Source organism: Zonotrichia albicollis, chromosome 11 (assembly GCF_047830755.1).
Source record: "Zonotrichia albicollis isolate bZonAlb1 chromosome 11, bZonAlb1.hap1, whole genome shotgun sequence".
Classification (NCBI taxonomy): Eukaryota; Metazoa; Chordata; class Aves; order Passeriformes; family Passerellidae; genus Zonotrichia; species Zonotrichia albicollis.
Genome location: NC_133829.1, coordinates 9,343,621 through 9,360,163, shown reverse-complemented (window position 1 = coordinate 9,360,163; position 16,543 = coordinate 9,343,621). Strand labels below are relative to the sequence as shown.

Here is a 16,543-nt window from a genome sequence, read left to right as displayed (position 1 = left end):
AACCACTCAACAGAAATCAATGAACAGACAAACCTTTATTATTTAATCTGCAAATATTTAAATCCAAGACTGCTTTTATATACATGAAAAATATCTTTAATAGTTAAAAAAGTTTTAAGAAATAAAGATAAATACAGCAAAGTTAGAGCAACAGCTATTTCTATTGTTTGAGATGGAACAATAATTTGGATCTGCTAAAATCCAAGTCTTAAACCAGCATCTACTCTTGATGTCTCAAAATTAGAATTCTTAAATAATACAAGAGTTTAAGCTAGCATAGGAAAACCTCACATTAGCACCTTCATCCTCACACAGAGCAGGTCTTGAATTTGGAACTGAACACTTTGGCAAGGTAAGAGACAGTCAAAACACTACTGCAGCACTGAGAGAAATCTGCAGGCTCAGCTGCTCCCCTGCTCTCAGGTGGCCCTTCCTTTCCCCCAGGGCCAGCAGGGGAGCAGTTTAGAGGAGGGACAGAGTGACAGCAGTGCCCTGGGGCTGACTGTCCCCTCCTGAGGGTGACAGGACAGCATTCCATGGAGCACAGAGCTACCAGAGTGACAGGGAGCTGCACAGTGGCCCATAACCAGCTTCCCCCAGCTGTCCCATAGACAGACACAGCTGCAGCCTGCATGGAGATTTAGCACATAAGGGCTCCAAGAGCAGCGAGTTTGATGTGCTTTTCACTACAGTTGGGGCTTTCTAGCTTTGAGTTTTGACTTAGCATGTTTCTCTCCAGCCCCTTAGAAAGCTGTTGGGACCAATCAAACAGTGCCAGCAGCACAGGTCACAGTACCTGCTCTGCCAGAATGAGATGCTTTTTCACATTTTCAGGATACATTTGTCTAAGTTAAGGCTGGCACAGCTCTGCTGTGATACACTGTACCTAGGAATATACAATACAATAGGTGCTAGACTATAGAAACAGTAACATTTAATAACAGGAAGGAATATTTTTGACAACTTGCTTTTAATTCTAAAGTGTTTCACTCTAGGAAGTGACCCAGACCAGTTTTATGTATCTCTGCATCAGGATCTGAGCAGGAAACATTTCAGACCACTCATCACTCTTCAGGACAGTGTTTTACTTCGGACTTGCTCAAGGTGCAAAGGTATGATCAGTCCCATGTTTCCCACTCAGGCTGGAAAGAGAAATTATCTTTGGAGAACTCCATGTCAGAATATTGAGAAAGCTGAGGCAGCCTCATGTTCATTGTCAAGTATCCTAGGGCACATGTTTAGAAGCTTTGTAAACTCTGTACCCTTCTGTTTCAGCAGGTCACAGAAACCAGATCCTTGTGTAAAAGTAAAAACAACTTCACATGGAGCTTGTACTCTACTGCTCTTTGAATCAGTGAATCCAAGGCCAGGGCCCAGTATCAGAAGGCAGGAGATTCCATCATGTTATGGACAATGCTTCTTACAAAGACATCAGATGGAATATGTGAGTTCCAAATTCCAGATATGACAGAAGATGTCAATACACATACAGTCTGTGTCACCTGGGACTGAGATGTGTTTTCAGATTATTGTCCACATTACATGACAGAACAGCTGGGATCTTCATTTTGCTGCAGAGAGAAAACATGAAAACATTAGGCTAATTAGCATGTGTACAAACTTAAGTATTTCTTGCTGGTTACCTACTTGAGCCTCATATAGGCAGATAGGGTTTTCAGCACTTTGTAGATTTAGTTACTTATTAACAAAGCAGAGTGGATTTTCAAGAGGCAGTACATGAACTGTACTACACAAGTCTTGAAATCCATGCAATACACGAGCCTGTGCCTTCCTAAATGAAAGGCTGTCAGACTGCCCATCACTTCCTCTCTCCCCAAGCAGCAGAACTTCAGTGGCATGCAGATACGTGCTGCCCTCGTTAGGATGGTAAAAGCAGAAGCAAAACAGGGAAACACTGCCTTCCTTTAAAGCACAGCATGCATTCTTCCCATTATTTTACTGCAGGCAACAAGGTAACTTCTGTTTACTAAGCAGCCATTTCAGTACTACCAAGGCAGCAGAAGCATATAGATACTAATATCAAAAGGTTGACAGGAATTCAGCAAACAGGAATGACATTAAAATTTGATTGGAAGTATTAGAATTGATTCTTACCATAAATGGCACACAACTGTATTGTAAAGTTGCTGATAAAACAGATTAGAAGTGTAAGGAAAAATGTTACTTTTGCTTTCCATCACTGATTATTGAACAAGTCATATAAGTAAATTCAAAAAATGCCTTTTAAAATAAAAAGAAGCCATCCTTGAGGAGAGGCCCTACTCTGAGTATGAGTGGAAGCTTGTACCACTAAGAGCCCAAAGGGCAGAACAGCATTATAGGCCTCCTCAATAGCCTATTTAACAGGGTCTCACCATTCTTCAGTGAGACTGAAAATATTACAAGAATGTGCATGCAAGTCAGGAGACTGACAAACATCCTTTAAGTCACATGGTATTGTAGTAACAGATATTTAACCAGATTTTGTTTAAAAGGAAAAACAACCCAAAACCCAGCAGTAACTGCCTGTTTAGGTACCTTTTTTTTGCAGAAAGACAGTACTAAGGTACTTTTAAGTTAGTTTTCAGACAGATACATGATGAAAATATCTATGAAATGGTAGTGGGAGCTTTAACCTAGTGCAGTAAGATGTGACCCTCCTTGTAACTGTGTAGAATCAGTTTTAGGAAGAGCTGCAGGAGCTGAACATTTGCCAGTAGGAAGAAGAGGTTTTAGCTAAGCATCCCCTTGCTCTCAGGCTTTGGAGTTTGTACCATAGTACTGTTTCAGGTCAAGACACAAACCAACTTGAATTCAGTACAGTCTATAATTGTTTGGTTAGGACCAACTTAAAGCCCTCATATTAGTTGGTTTAGATCATTTCAGCAATTAAAGATAGCTAAAAGTATATCAAAGTACAGTAGGAGCATCCAAAATGCACCAGTTCAGACTTGTATTACAGTCAGTCACAAGGCATTTGAGAGGGCTGGATATCTTGAACAAGATATTACACCATGCAAGTTGATAGCCAAAAGTTTGTAAGTATACTGACCTTAAGTTCACACTGAAATTGTCTTAAAAGCAATTTAGGGACACTGGAATGTGAAGTCCCTTCATCCCACAGAAGTAGTCAGTGTTTGCATTCTGTTCTTGGGATAACAGCTTTAATTCACAGTCAGATAGGTAGATGATATGGACATTAAAGGTTGAATTTTCCATGTGTCAGTAATAAGATAGCAAACAATTAATGCTACTGTTTGACCATACTCAGAGAATAAGCAGAACTTCAGTTGCATTTCTGGTGCAAAGCCATGCAAGCTACATCCTACATGGGACAAGAGACTGCAGCACTACTGATGAAGCAAATTTTCTATGAGGTGACAAGCATGATTCTCACCATCTCACCTGCTTAAGGATGCTCACAGGAACCACTATCATGAAACCAAACAACATTTCTTTTTTCTTCTTCTTTTGGTCTGACATCAAGAAAAACATTAAGAGTTGTGGGATATGAAGAGTACTTGAAGAAGTATTTTCATTCAGTAAGGAAAAGAAATGGCCATTAAATGACTCTACTGACAGCATATATGTAAACTTCAGGCAGCTCACCTGAGATGCAAACTCTGCTTCACTTCCAGTTATTTCTTCATAATCATCATCTTGCTCACTTTCTTCTTCTCTGGGTACAAGCATTATCTTCCTCTCTGCAAGCTCCTAGAATACAATTGAATTCCCACCAAGACCCCACAGGAATTAAGCACAAACAAGTTTAGCATCAGGACAGTAGAAGCATTTTATTATTTCACTTACCTCACCATCATTGGTGATGAGTGTAACACCAATATTATCTGCAGTTCCCCAAGATTTCTGAGACCTCCATACCAGATCACTAGGACCTGGGCTAACACCAGCAGCTGCACCCCAGATCTGCAACAGATTTACTGTGAGCTTCTGAAGGATCTTCTATAGTCAGATAACAATTCAGTCTAGCATATATAATTAAGTATTTTAATACCACAGACATCCAGTAGGAGAACCACTGTAATCCCTGGCAAGTTAGTTCTTTTCAGGACTACCAAGAATAGTTGGTAAAGATTTTCTACCTGAAGATTGTAAAGCAGTGCAGAAAAGGCTGTTAACAGCTTCTGTCCAGTGTAGAGGTAGCCCTGCTTGGCCACACAGAGCATTTGAGTCACAGAGCCAAGCCATAGTCATAGACATGCTCAGGGCAGCAACTTGTGTGTGCAAGAGCCTCCCACCTGGAGTCACTCACTGATCTGTTGAACAAACTCCTCCACAGTTTGGAGTAGCAGCTCTTTGATCACCATCTACATGTACTTAGAGTACGATTTTAGAGCTAGTATTTCTGTTAGTACTACAAATCATGAAGTCAGCATTGCTGACCTGGAGTAGGCTAAAGGTTTTAGCAAGAGTCTGAGTCTCCACACAACTTTTATCAAGTCACAGGAGTATGGGAAAACCTAAAAAACTCCTAGAATACAATGATTCTGTTTACAATTAGAGCACACTCCACTCTGGGATGATCCAAGTTCAGTTCAAGCTTTAAAGGAAATGTAATTAGCATTTCAGATCAAGTCGCTTCAAGGATTTTCCCCCTATCTATCAACACATAAGAGCTTTAGTTCTTTAGACAGTTGGAGTCTATTTAGTTTTCCATATTACAGGAACCTCTACTGACATCTAACATAAGAGCAGGGCTCTGAGGGAGCTTTACAAACCCAATACCTACTGTAACTTCTTGGCCTGCCTGAAGAGTGAACCTTGAAGGAAACTTGTAATTAACATCTGCCACACTTCCAATACGTCGTCTCAACACCCAGCCATGTAGAGATTGATCCTGTGAGACAAGAAATTTCTCTCAGCATTACAGACCAACACCAGATAATTCAAACACAAGGTTCTTCCCAGACTCATGGTCCAGTTTTAATCCCACTCATGTAGCATACAAGTATTGGATGATTTTGAGAAGCAATTTGCCATGGCCACCTACCAACTACATATACATATATATTTATGAGCACCTTAAAACTTCATGGGCCATTCTGTATTTCAGGTACTTTAATAATGGCTAAACTACAAGCCATATGTTTGAAGTCCTGATGATGAACTCTAATAGTTCTGGATTTTCAAACTAAACTAAGTGGAAGAATTAGCTAATTGGCCAGATAAACCCTCTGCATAGATTAGATATCACCAACTGTATTTAACCTTTCAGCTGTTTTAAGTATTTTCAACTAATTTGAAAACTATCCAATTTACTATTGGATAGTTTTTTTCCTATTTAGTTCATCGAAGGTGAGTAGTACTCCTGGTAGTGTTAGCCTGAATTTGATGTTCAATTTCTGCATAATAGAAGTCCCTGCACCTGCACCCAAAAGCATGTCCCAGACAGCCCTGGGAACAGAGCACCTGCAGTACCCAAAGGTCAGTCTCTAGTCTGTCACTAAGCCAAAGCCATCCCTGAGCAGCGATACATTACAATGCAGACTTGAAATGCAAGTACCTCATTAGAGTGGTTTTTAAGCCTGACAAATTTCCCATCTGCATCAATCTCTTCAATAGATATATTTCCAGTAGTTGAAACATGCTGAATAGTCTTAAGTGCAGCACTACGCTCCCTCTTCTTGGTTTCTTTGATTTTCCTTTTCTTCCCATGCAGGAATCGTCGGCCCTGGCTTGCTGCTTGAATTGCTGTGCTGTGTGAAGATGGACTGGGTGACAGCTTTAGCCTAGAAGGGAGTCAGATAACATTCACCTGAGTATCTGCTGTGCTTTGCTTCTTTTCATGCCTGCCCTCCCACTACAACCAGGCCTAACAGCTTCCTATATCCAAGCTTCCCATGGAGTCTTAAATACAAAACTTTACTTTTATTGCCAAGAGTAGCTAAGTGGTTTGTTTAGTTTGGAAGACAGCCCCAGAGTCCAGAGCAGGCTCATATTGATAAGAGAAGATTCACAACTGCACTAAATATTCCTTTAAAGTCTCAACAGACACAAGGCTTGTGAAAATCATTTTAAGCTTTTGACCCTTCCTGGCATGTATTGAGAGTGCATGTTCTCACCATGCATGCAAGATACCATGTCTGCATAGACAGGAGTTGATCCAAGTTCCCAGCTTCATTCATGGAACTTGAATGCTCTTCATCTCTAAGATGTTGCACTTTGAGAAAGCTGAGGAATGTTTAATGGACCTTTGAATTTTATCAGCTGGATTTATGACATTACTTCATCTTACTACACCATGTGGTAGATGTGGGACATAAGTGCCATTTACAGAAGATGATGCTTCAGTAACTGAAATACTGTATTAATGATGTGCTTAATGTTTGTTTCTCATTCTGAAGGATAGAGTTAGTGTAGAGGACTTGAATGAAGCAAGTTCTCATAATGAAGATCATAGCCTACCTCTGTTCCTCTCCTTCCAACATCTTTCTGTACGCATTTATTTCCAAGTCTAGAGCCAGTTTCACATCTAAGAGCTGCTCATACTCTTCCAGCTGTGCTTGTGCCTGCCTCTGAGCTTGTGCAATTTCTTCCTCCTTTTCAGCCATACGCCGTCGATGGAGATCACGATCGTAATCCAGCAAATTCTGTAGCTCCTTTAATTTGCTCTCCAAAGCAACAGTCTAAAATTAAGGGGAGAGGGGAAAAAAAAATTTTAAACCATATGTGAAGATTAGAGAGAAGAGGCCAATATTTTGAATTGAGAATAAATTAAAATAATAAGGTTATACAAATAAAGACAGAACCTGGCTTTGATATTGATTAACTTGAGAAAGCAGAGTATCCACTTTCTTCTGTTTTTCCATCAGCTCCTCCCGAGCAGCATTGGCAAACTCACAGTTCCTTTGTGCAGTCAGCTGGGCATTCTCCACCTGTGAATAAGTCACTGTTAGTCCTGAGTTGCACATTATCATGTATTATAAACAAGGAAGGAACACCAAATAATTTTCACCTGTTACACCTGGAAATAGTTATCTTTTCCTGAAGTGTGCAGATAACAATAAAGTCCAGGTCAGAAAGTTCTGTATAGCTTTCCAGGGAGGTTTACACAAGTTTGACATTTATATCAGAAAGTCAGCAATAATCAGGTAGCGAAGATTTCTGGATTAGGGTATTTCAGTTAGTAATGTATGAGGACTTTGTATGGATATTAAGTAAATTGATTCTCCAGAAGACCAATGGAGAATATGTTTACAAGCTGCTTGTCAAAGTGTAGAACTGCAGGATATTGGGTGTACAAATCAAACTGTTATTACTCTTCACCAAAAGGTCTATTAGTAAAGAGTTCCTGCATTTTTACAAGGAGCATTGAATTGTTCTACAAATACCTCAGTCTTGAGATATCCCAAGAAAGGATAAAGTGCTCCTTCAAGAGCAGAATTTTCAGTGGAAACAGAAAATTTCCCTTACAGAATTTTCAGTGGAAACAAATACAGACACCCAAAGGAATTCCCTGAGTTGGCATGCAAGTTGGTGTGTAGGAAAAGTTAGATTTTATTCAAGACTGAAATTGCTTAATACAAACATAACACACCTTGGTCCTGAATCTGTCAGAAGTCTGAAATATGACCAACCTTTAATCCCTCCCTGTATTTATGCCTGAACCAGTTTTGTTTGGGATCAAATGCTGGCAGAAATCCTACTGTCAAATTTGACACTGCTTTGAAATTCCATAACAACTTAGGCCAAGAAGCTGTGCAGTGAATGCAGGGGCTCCATTATCAGCTGTGTTTGCCAGTGTGACCTTAATTATGTCAAGGTGCAGAGAACTTCAGTTTTGTTTTACTGTCATCTTTTCCAAACTCACCTTTGCACTGAATGTTCGCTCCATCTCCTCTTTGTAGCCTTGAATTTGTTCTTCATGCTGTTTCCTGAGCCCCTGCAGAGCATCTGAGAGCAAGCTCTCAAATTCTCTTTGACAGCCAGATTCTACTTCTGCTATCCTGCTCTCATGGACTCTTTTTGTCTCCTTGAGCTCCTGGAAAAAATTTCTCAGAGAATAAACAAGCCAATACAGTTTGAAACTGGATTTAGTGTACCAGCTTCACAAGTCCATCCCTTTTGAAGCAGATTTATCACTGAGTACACAGTAATTCATCTTTATGCATATCTTATTCACCCATTAAGGCTGGCACATCCACCTTGCTGCCTCACTATTGTTTTTCCACCTCACTGCCAACATTGCTTAAACTAAAATATAGTAAATATTTAATTTGCAAGACTAATGCTTTGAACTAGATAGATTGTTTGGTTTTGTAACTTAGAACACATGCATATACAGTTCAGTTTCATTAAGCACTGTTACTTCACCTGTTCTTGTTTTATTCAAAAAGTAGTAGCAGTTAGTTAGAAAAATTAGAGTTCTCTATCAAACTGCACACTTTGAGATTCCTACCAGTAAGAAGGAAGCTGGTTTACATTCATATATCAATTATTCATTTAGTTGTATGTACTGACTTCTCTCACAAGGGTTACCAGACACCTCTGAGAAGTGCCAAGAAATTTGGGAACACAAGTTGCTTCAAGAAGATTTAACTTCTCATACTTTAGGCTTCAAGTAAACATCTGGAACCATTTAACAGTAACTAATATAGGCACTATCACCTACACAACATAATATATTGGGATTTCAGTTCTCTTTAGAAAAGCAGCCTAAGAAATTTCTCATATCCCAGATACCTATTGGTACTATCCCAGTTAACATGAGGTCAAGTACTTTCTTGAGCCTTCCTATTTAGGTGGATGTTATGAGCTGATGGGCTGCCACAGGTTGCTAGTTAACTTTTTAGAGAAAAAAGCAATGTTAAGATGGGCTTTAAGTGCATCCAAGGATCATGGACACCTAAAAAGATGCCTTGTTAATAAGCTAAAACATACATCTTCATGAAGGTGCTTCTGGAACGTCATTTCTTCCAGCAATGTTTTCATACGGTTTTCTAGGTCCACCCTCCTCAACATTTCACTGTGGAGATGCTTTTTAGTATCCTCCAGTGACAGATTAAGCTGGAAAGACAGACAGAGTTATCAAAATTAAGAGGTATTTTTTCAAATTAGGCAGCAAATTTGTTACAGGTCGTTCAACTTAATTACCCCAGCAATCAAAACACATTGGTTGAATGAAGTGGGTTACTCTTAAGTTCCTGTGTCAGTGGGATCCAAATATCAGCAACAGATAGTATCCTATCTAGTTGTTATGTAGACTAGATTTCCCACAAGGGAAATATAGAACAGCCCTTAATCCCACCAGCTAAATTTGACTCCTCAAAGTAGACTTCTGATGAATCAATTGTACTATTCATATATATTTCTCCCCTTTTAAACTGTAATTATTCCAAACTTCTTCCTACTAATATAATTTTTTGACACTTAATCCTCTAAATACAGCCTTTGTTGACAAATTAATATACACTTTCAGTATTACACACTTCTCTGATGTGTTAGAGAATGCTACAGGGACTATAGCAGAACATTTCATCTTGCTTTGACTCTGGAACAAGAAACATTACATCCTATGTTCATAGAATTAAAGGTACCTACAACCTTTAGGTGGAAGTTTTAAGGAAACCACCATCAGTAGCATTTGCTGTCAGCAAGGTTTTTGTCCACCTGTCACTGTCATAGTTACCAGGCCTTCTCTGCTTTTAAATATCAATAACTGAGGAAAATGAAGCAAAAACTGCAGGAGGAAAACCCAAGTTTAGATTCCAACAGCAAGCCTTACACTGAGTACTTGATCCTTTAATTCACGGAGCTCATTCTCCAAAGTCCGGTTCTCATTCAGGGCTATTGCTAAATCAGCTTCCTTTGCATTTAGCTGGGCATCGAGGTCTCTCACACGAGCCTGGGCCACGTTTAAATCACTTTCCTTTTTGGAATTCCTACAGGAGAGAGTTTTACACTGTTAAGTGCAGCTAGCGTGGGAGAATTTGTCCTCAATCTGTTTCCCTTCAGAGGGCTCCGTGGTTAAAGACAGGAGAGGTTTGTCAGGCTCACGGTGAGAGCAGAAAACAAACCAGACCGGGCCCTCCGACAAGCATCATTTGTTACACCGGAGAGATTCCTGACCCATTTTCCAGCTCGTTCAGAGCGGAGCCCAAGCGGAAGCCAGCTATTTTCCACGGCATTCCCGAGGGGAGAGGAAAGGGACGGCACAGGCCCCCGGCTGCACGGGGAGGGCTGGGCACGCTCAGCGACCGGGGCCGGACAATCCTGCACGGACACCCCCGCAGCACAGGCGGCCCCAGCCCCGCAGGGAGCGCCTCAGGGCCCCGCACGGCCCGGCCGGGCAGCCCGGGCCGCGCCGGGCCGTGAGGGCAGCTCGGGACCCTGACGGGGCGGAGCGCGGCTGCGGCTGCCGGCGGTGCCGCTCCTCCTCCCCGCAGCACACAGGCAGCTTTGTCCCCCGGCGGCCAGCGGCCGGCCCGGGAGCTGCCCCGCCGGGGCTCTGCCGCCTACAGCCCCTCAGCCACCGCCGCGAGGGACTCCCTCCTCTCCCTCACACCGCAGGGCAGGCACAGCGTGAGGGGAGCTTGGCTTTCAGGGCAAATATCAATATCAAATATCCATCTCATCTCCAGACCAATACCGCAGTGGAACCGCACGCACCACCTGGATGGCCAACACCCTTCAGTGGCCATCGGCACCACAGTGGAGAAGTGAGAGAAGGACCCACAACGAGCTCCCGTCAGGGAAGAACGCTGCCATAATTCCCCAGACTGCTCCAACTTTTAAAATCCTTCCAGTTGCCTGCCCACTATCCAGAGTCAGAGTCCCTGCTCAAAACTTGTATTTGAGATTACAAAGAGTAAAGGAAGTCCTCAATTTATTTTGGCAACACCAGTTCTGCCAAGTGGCAAAGTTGTGTCAACTCATACAATGAGTTTTCCAGGGATACCTGAGACCAGTTGGCAAGAGTCCAAAGCAATTCTGCAGGATTGATCAACTTCAGAAAGCTTGAACTGCAAGGAAAGATTGGAAAATACTAAGGGTTGTTTAGTCTAGAGAAGGGAATAGTGACAAGAGACAGAACAATTTTTAAATGCATGAAGGACCACTGCATAGAGTTAGGGAATCTATTTTCCATGTCTATTGCAGGAAAGACAGGAAGCTCCAGGCTGAAATTGCAGGGAGGAATACTTGGGTTAGATGTTAGGGAGAGGAAACTGGCAGTTCACCACTGAAGCACACTGCCTGGGGGGGGATATTCTGGAATCTCCATCATCTGGAATTTAAAATAAGGGTTACACAGAATCTGCTGGAAGAGATGCAGGTATGGCTGGTTCCAGCACAGGCCTGGGGAATGTGGCTACATCAGGTGCTTGCTCAAGGCCTTTTCTAGCCCTGCTCTTCAGAGGCTTTTGTTGACTGTGTTGTGCTAGAAGTTATTTACTCTTTACTCAGTCTCTAGGAAAAACATAGCTCTACTAACAGTGAAAAACAAGATAACATGCTGTAGTTCAAGGTTTCTTTCTTTTTTAGATATTAATTATTTACCTTCCTTTTAGGGTCTCTGCTACCCCTATCAATGTATTGCATACGATATTAAGTACGTCAATAACACTGCATAATACTGACTGTTTCATCCTACAATAATATAAATTTCATTCTGCAATCAAAGTGTGTGCAAAAAGAAATTTCAATAGTATCTGTTTTAAGAGTTCACTTTCCAATGTAAACATCTCACAGCCAGGCTCAGGTTTCCTGCTTTCTTTCCTGAAAAATACTATTTTCAAAGAACCCTGGAATGAGACATTTCATCTTTAAGAGCAACAAATTAACAAATCTGACTTTGACAAGAGCATTTACTACCCCTTTAATCCAAGTTTGGGGTTCAGAACACCACTTTACACCCGTGTGCAGCAAGCAGTGACAGTTACAGTACTCTGCCACATTCCATATACCAACCATTCCAGAGCTAAGTGTGGCCTACAGACTATCAATTACAAGTAAAAACTTTAAGGCACTGCCAATCACATTCCTTGTGAATCAGGATGTCACATAGGCTTAAACTGGAGAATTTAAACAATTTTACCAAAAGATATCAGGTGTATTTGAAACAGACTCCAGTTTATCAAGGCCAGAGGATGTCAGCAGCAGGTAGAGAATTCATTCTTACAATCTTAGCTGCTACACTGTGTTTGTTCAGCAGCAAAATGCACATCCACATTTCTCTGGTGCACAAAAGGAACTGGTCTTGTCTTTCTCTGCTGTGTTACTGCAGTTGCTTTGACCTTCCTGAGGCTCCAAATTCAACCAATATGCTTATCTACAATTCCTCCTCCCCAAACAGCTTTGGCCTGCTTCCAGTCACCATTGTTTAAGTAGTAAGAAAAAAACCCAAATGCAATCAGTTTATTATTGTCAAAAACCTTGAGTTTCTTAATCAGTGAATAATAAGGGCCAATAGTTAATGCTGTTGGGAAATTATCTGGTGACATTTCATTCTATAAGAGTTAAACAGCCACCAGGTTATTTAAAGGGTGTGTATATGTCTAAGGACACGATACCCTCAAAGTTTATTCCAAGCCATCTGAGACATTTGCAGTTAGGCAGCCCAGATACAACACACATTAATATTAGGACTTCAGTCTAGTCCCTTCAGAAGCCAATATGTACCATGTATCATTTCCCATGGGCTGTAAATTTAACCACTTCTAAGACCTGGTTACTGTAAAGGAAAAAACCCAACCCAACAGTGTAGAGAATTGCATATCTGCCAAGTCTAAAGCTTTACAAACAAAGCCAGAGTTATACAAACACAAAGAGCAGCAGAAAAGTCTTATAACAGGCATTACCCCTCTCCTCACTGTCCACTCAAGTGGCTGGTTAGATTTATGAAACAGATCTGTGAGCCAAAACCTAGCATGACAGAGACAAGCCCAACAACTATGCAGCTGAAAACAGAAGCTTACAGTAAAAATGTGTTTGATTCCCAAGTAGACCAGCTACTTGAGTCTACGAGGAGGCAATACTTCCTCCAGGCATTAAAGAAGCTGGTGCCTGAATTTGCTCTGATACAGATTTATAACAAGATGTGAGGGGACTGCGGACATCCAAATTATTACAAGTCTATAACTGATATGGGGGTACAATGGGGCACTACAGTAACTAGCAGTGCTAGCAGGCTGTATATTTCTATAGAGGAAGCTTGTTGGGATGGGACACTTGCTCACACACCTCCTTTTGGAGGATGGGACAGCACTCACATTGCCTTTGTTCAGACTTGGTGAGCTTAGTCAAGATGATTATTCCAGCTTACAAGAAAGCCAAGCTAAAACAGCAGGCAGCTCATCTCAGACTTAAAAGCCACTAGGAAAACTTTTGAGCAGAACCAACCTGGACCAGGTAAGCCATACTGCTCCCAGAACTATATTCTATTTATATACCCCTTTGGGCAAAGTCTGAGCTAAACAGCCCAAAAAAGATGGACTGACTCCATACAAACACTCCTCCATAACTTTCTATATAACTGCCACCATCTTCAGTGTTTGTAAACACAGGCATGGTGCCAGACCCATGCATCTATGGATTCATAGGCCAGAAGGGCACTCAGCAGTAAACGATCTGCAGGAGTCCCATGCCCATCCCAGGGAGGTGCTGATGTGACCCTATAGCATCAGAGGCACTCAGCAGTGTAACCCCAGCACACCTTTGGAATAGGCATCCAGATATCTCCTAACCCCAGAGTGCACCACCTTCGGGGTTATCACACTGCACGACCTGGACACGAAACATCACCCACACTCCTCCCGCAGCCCACGGGCTGCTGCCAGCAGCATCCCCTTCCCCTCATCCCGCCGGAGCCCCGAAGAAGCGGCTCCCCGGGGTGTCCCCAGGCCGGGAGGCCTGCTCGGGGCCGGAGCACCGACCTGACGTGCAGTTGCCGGTGCTCCTCGCCAATCTTGCCCAGCTCCACCTGCAGCGTGGCCCGCTCGATGGCGATGTCGTCCAGCGCCCGGCGGGCGTCGGCCAGCTCGTTCTCATAGCGGAGCCGCAGGCAGCCCATCTCCCGGTCGCTGCCCGCCTGGTGCTCGCTCAGCCGCTGCTGCAGCACCGACTTGTCGGCCTCCAGCGCCCGCACCCGCTCGATGTAGGCGGCCAGGCGGTCATTGAGCTGCTGCAGCTCCTCCTTCTCCTGCAGCCGGCTGAGCCGCGCCGGGCTCAGCGGGGACCCGGCGGCGAGGCTAGCGGAGCGGCTCCCGCTAGCCGGCGTGGGGGGCAGCGCCGTGGCCATGGCAGCCTCCGCTCCGGGCCCCGCCGCCGCCGGGACCGCCCCGCGCAGGACACCGAGCGCCGCCGCCGCCCCGGTATAAATAGCGTCCAGCTGCCGCCGGCCCGCGCCCGGGGTGGGCAGCTTAAAGGGCTCGGGCTGCGCCCTGCGGCCGCCCCGGCCCGGCCGAGCCCGGGAGAAAACACTTTTTTTTTTTTTTTTTTTTTTTTTTTTTCTTCCCCCTTTCTTCTCCTCCTCTCTCTCTCCCCCAGCCCCCCCTTTGCTTTATCTTTCACATGTGTCTTGCTGCATCTTATCAGTCCAATGGTGCTGCCCGGAGAAGGCGGGGAAGGAAAAACCCACCGCAGCCCTGCGTTCTCGCAGACCGGTGCAAGGGGTCGGGGCGAAACCAAAATCGCAGCTTTAGGAAGATGCATGACAGCTGCAGTGATGCTCACACTCCAGCATGCTGCTGCGTCAGTGCTCTGACTGTTGTGTCTGGGATTTTTTTTTTTTTTTGCAAATTGCTCAGCTGATGAAAATAACCGTTCTGCTCTTCGTGGGCGTTTTAGCTTTCCTGTCAGCCATCCCACTTACATGTTCTACTTAAAAGCTGATGCGTGAGCAAAAGGAAGAATGGATGTAGAAAGAGAACCTGTGTGAAGGCAAATGTGTGAAGCAGCCTGTAAAGCCTTACACTAATTACATTTAATAAAAATCGGTGTTTATTAAGAAGGTTGCTTCAGCATTTCTTCAATTGTGATGTGAACAGTGATAATTATCAGTTTTCTCCACCAGCTACTTAATTTACCCTTTTTTACTTCCATTTATGAGAGCAGATGCTGTAGGAAACTCATTAAGTATGAGCATAAAAATATCTGAACATTACTATAACTGTAAATTACAGTGTTTGTTGTAGCAGTTACAAGAAACGTCAATTAAGATTTTAGCTTAAGCTGCTATTCGCAACGCAGAAAAATAGCCTGGGCATCCTCTTAGAGTTCTTTAAGTGTAAAGATAGACTTTTATGAAGAGTGTAGGCATAAATTCAAGCTCCTCTTTATAGGTGGACAAGCAGGAGAACAACTATTTGTCCCAAGAGTGTAGCTGGGGAGTTTAGAATTAAATCAGTTATACCTCTGGATACAAAATGACAGCATAGATAAGGATACAGACAAAGGTGTGAATCCACAGGATATTTTTCTGAGCATCTTTACACATTTTCATAAAAACCCAAAACATAATGTCATGATTCTAAAGCCATGTACAGCATGGGAGCGACATAGAGCCAGATTAAGCTCTTCTGGTTCTTGTCCGAGCAACACCACCAGGAAATTCTTTCCTGCAGAGCTGTTCCAGCGTTCCATTTTGATATAATCAGTACTTGTTTGTCCTTCATTGCCAATAGAAAGCTCAATTCAATAAAAATAAAAAGCATGGCTTAAATCTGAACGTGTACCTCTAAGACAAGATGTGTACATCTGAGGGTTTATTTCAGCTTTGAAACCTCAGTCCTCTACAAAGAGCACTGTGATCGTGTGTCATTGCCGTGCTTGATCATTGCATGTTACTGGCCAGCTGTTCAAATACGTTGTACGGTTTTGGAACACATGCAGGACAAAGCAAGAAATCTGCTATTCTAAGAATATTTTTCCTTCTCTGCCAAGGCTTTGTAATAATGCAAACAAAAACAGCTGAAAGAAATAGTTCAAAAATAGTCCGAACTAGTTTTATCTTTTATATTCTTTACCTACTCTCCCTGTGCGAGAACAGAAGAAGGCAGCTCAAAAAAAGCATAATGAAATCGTGGCTGATTCTTTTCTTTGTGACTTTTTTTCTGACTTCTTCTTTGATAGTCTGTATTGCTTAGACCACAAATATAGCTGAGGAATTCCTGCAGAGATAAGCCTGTGCCATCCTTCCCCACTGTTTCAAGTTTAAAGATGTATAGGAATGTTCCGGGATTAAGAGATTGGGGGGGAGGGGGGAGGAAATGCGGGAAAAGGTACACATCCCAGAATAAATCACAGTAAAAATATGATACAAATAGTCCTTTTACAGTAAAATGTAGATATGGGAAATTTAGACGGTATTAGTAAATGCCACAAAGTTGGAATAAAAACCATTGTGGTTTTTTTCAAGTATCTTAATAAGTCCTTCAACTTGAGTTGGTGGATTTAGGTGAAAAAAAGAAAACAACAACGAAGTAATACAATGAAAAAGTAGGGGGAAAAAATCAAGTAAACTTTTTGTTATCCTTTTCTATAGGTATCTTCTAACTAACTCCAGGTGTAAGCAATGTGTGTGATT

General features: G+C 42.6%; 1 protein-coding gene across 4 annotated transcripts; it reads right to left on the bottom strand.

The window, feature by feature from the left end:
* Positions 1-16: 16 nt before the first annotated feature.
* LOC102064352 (lamin-B3) lies at positions 17-14,441 on the bottom strand. 4 transcript variants are annotated; one of them, XR_012582140.1, is made up of 13 exons: positions 13,893-14,441; positions 9,746-9,902; positions 8,902-9,027; positions 7,832-8,002; positions 6,771-6,896; positions 6,427-6,647; positions 5,525-5,750; positions 4,751-4,858; positions 3,811-3,927; positions 3,610-3,714; positions 3,406-3,476; positions 2,116-2,147; positions 17-1,571 (listed from the first exon to the last, which is right to left on the bottom strand). XR_012582140.1 is itself a non-coding variant. In XM_074549276.1 (12 exons), exons 1-12 carry the CDS (start codon positions 14,255-14,257, stop codon positions 1,499-1,501), a joined length of 1,827 nt encoding a protein of 608 aa, XP_074405377.1. In that variant the 5' UTR covers positions 14,258-14,441; the 3' UTR covers positions 17-1,498. The 4 variants fall into 4 exon arrangements, 3 of the variants coding, with proteins under 3 accessions (XP_074405377.1, XP_074405375.1, XP_074405376.1); XM_074549276.1 differs by lacking the exon at positions 3,406-3,476; XM_074549274.1 differs by lacking the exon at positions 2,116-2,147 and having other exon boundaries at positions 13,893-14,440.
* Between the last annotated feature and the right edge of the window lie 2,102 nt (positions 14,442-16,543).

Excerpts from the sequence above, each read along its gene's own strand:
- LOC102064352 (XM_074549276.1), bottom strand. The coding sequence starts at position 14,257 with ATGGCCACGGCGCTGCCCCCCACGCCGGCTAGCGGGAGCCGCTCCGCT. Across the intron at positions 6,897-7,831 it reads AGCGAACATTCAGTGCAAAG|GTGGAGAATGCCCAGCTGAC; the intron begins GTGAGTTTGGAA and ends ACTTATTCACAG. Across the intron at positions 3,715-3,810 it reads TCATCACCAATGATGGTGAG|GAGCTTGCAGAGAGGAAGAT; the intron begins GTAAGTGAAATA and ends ATTGTATTCTAG.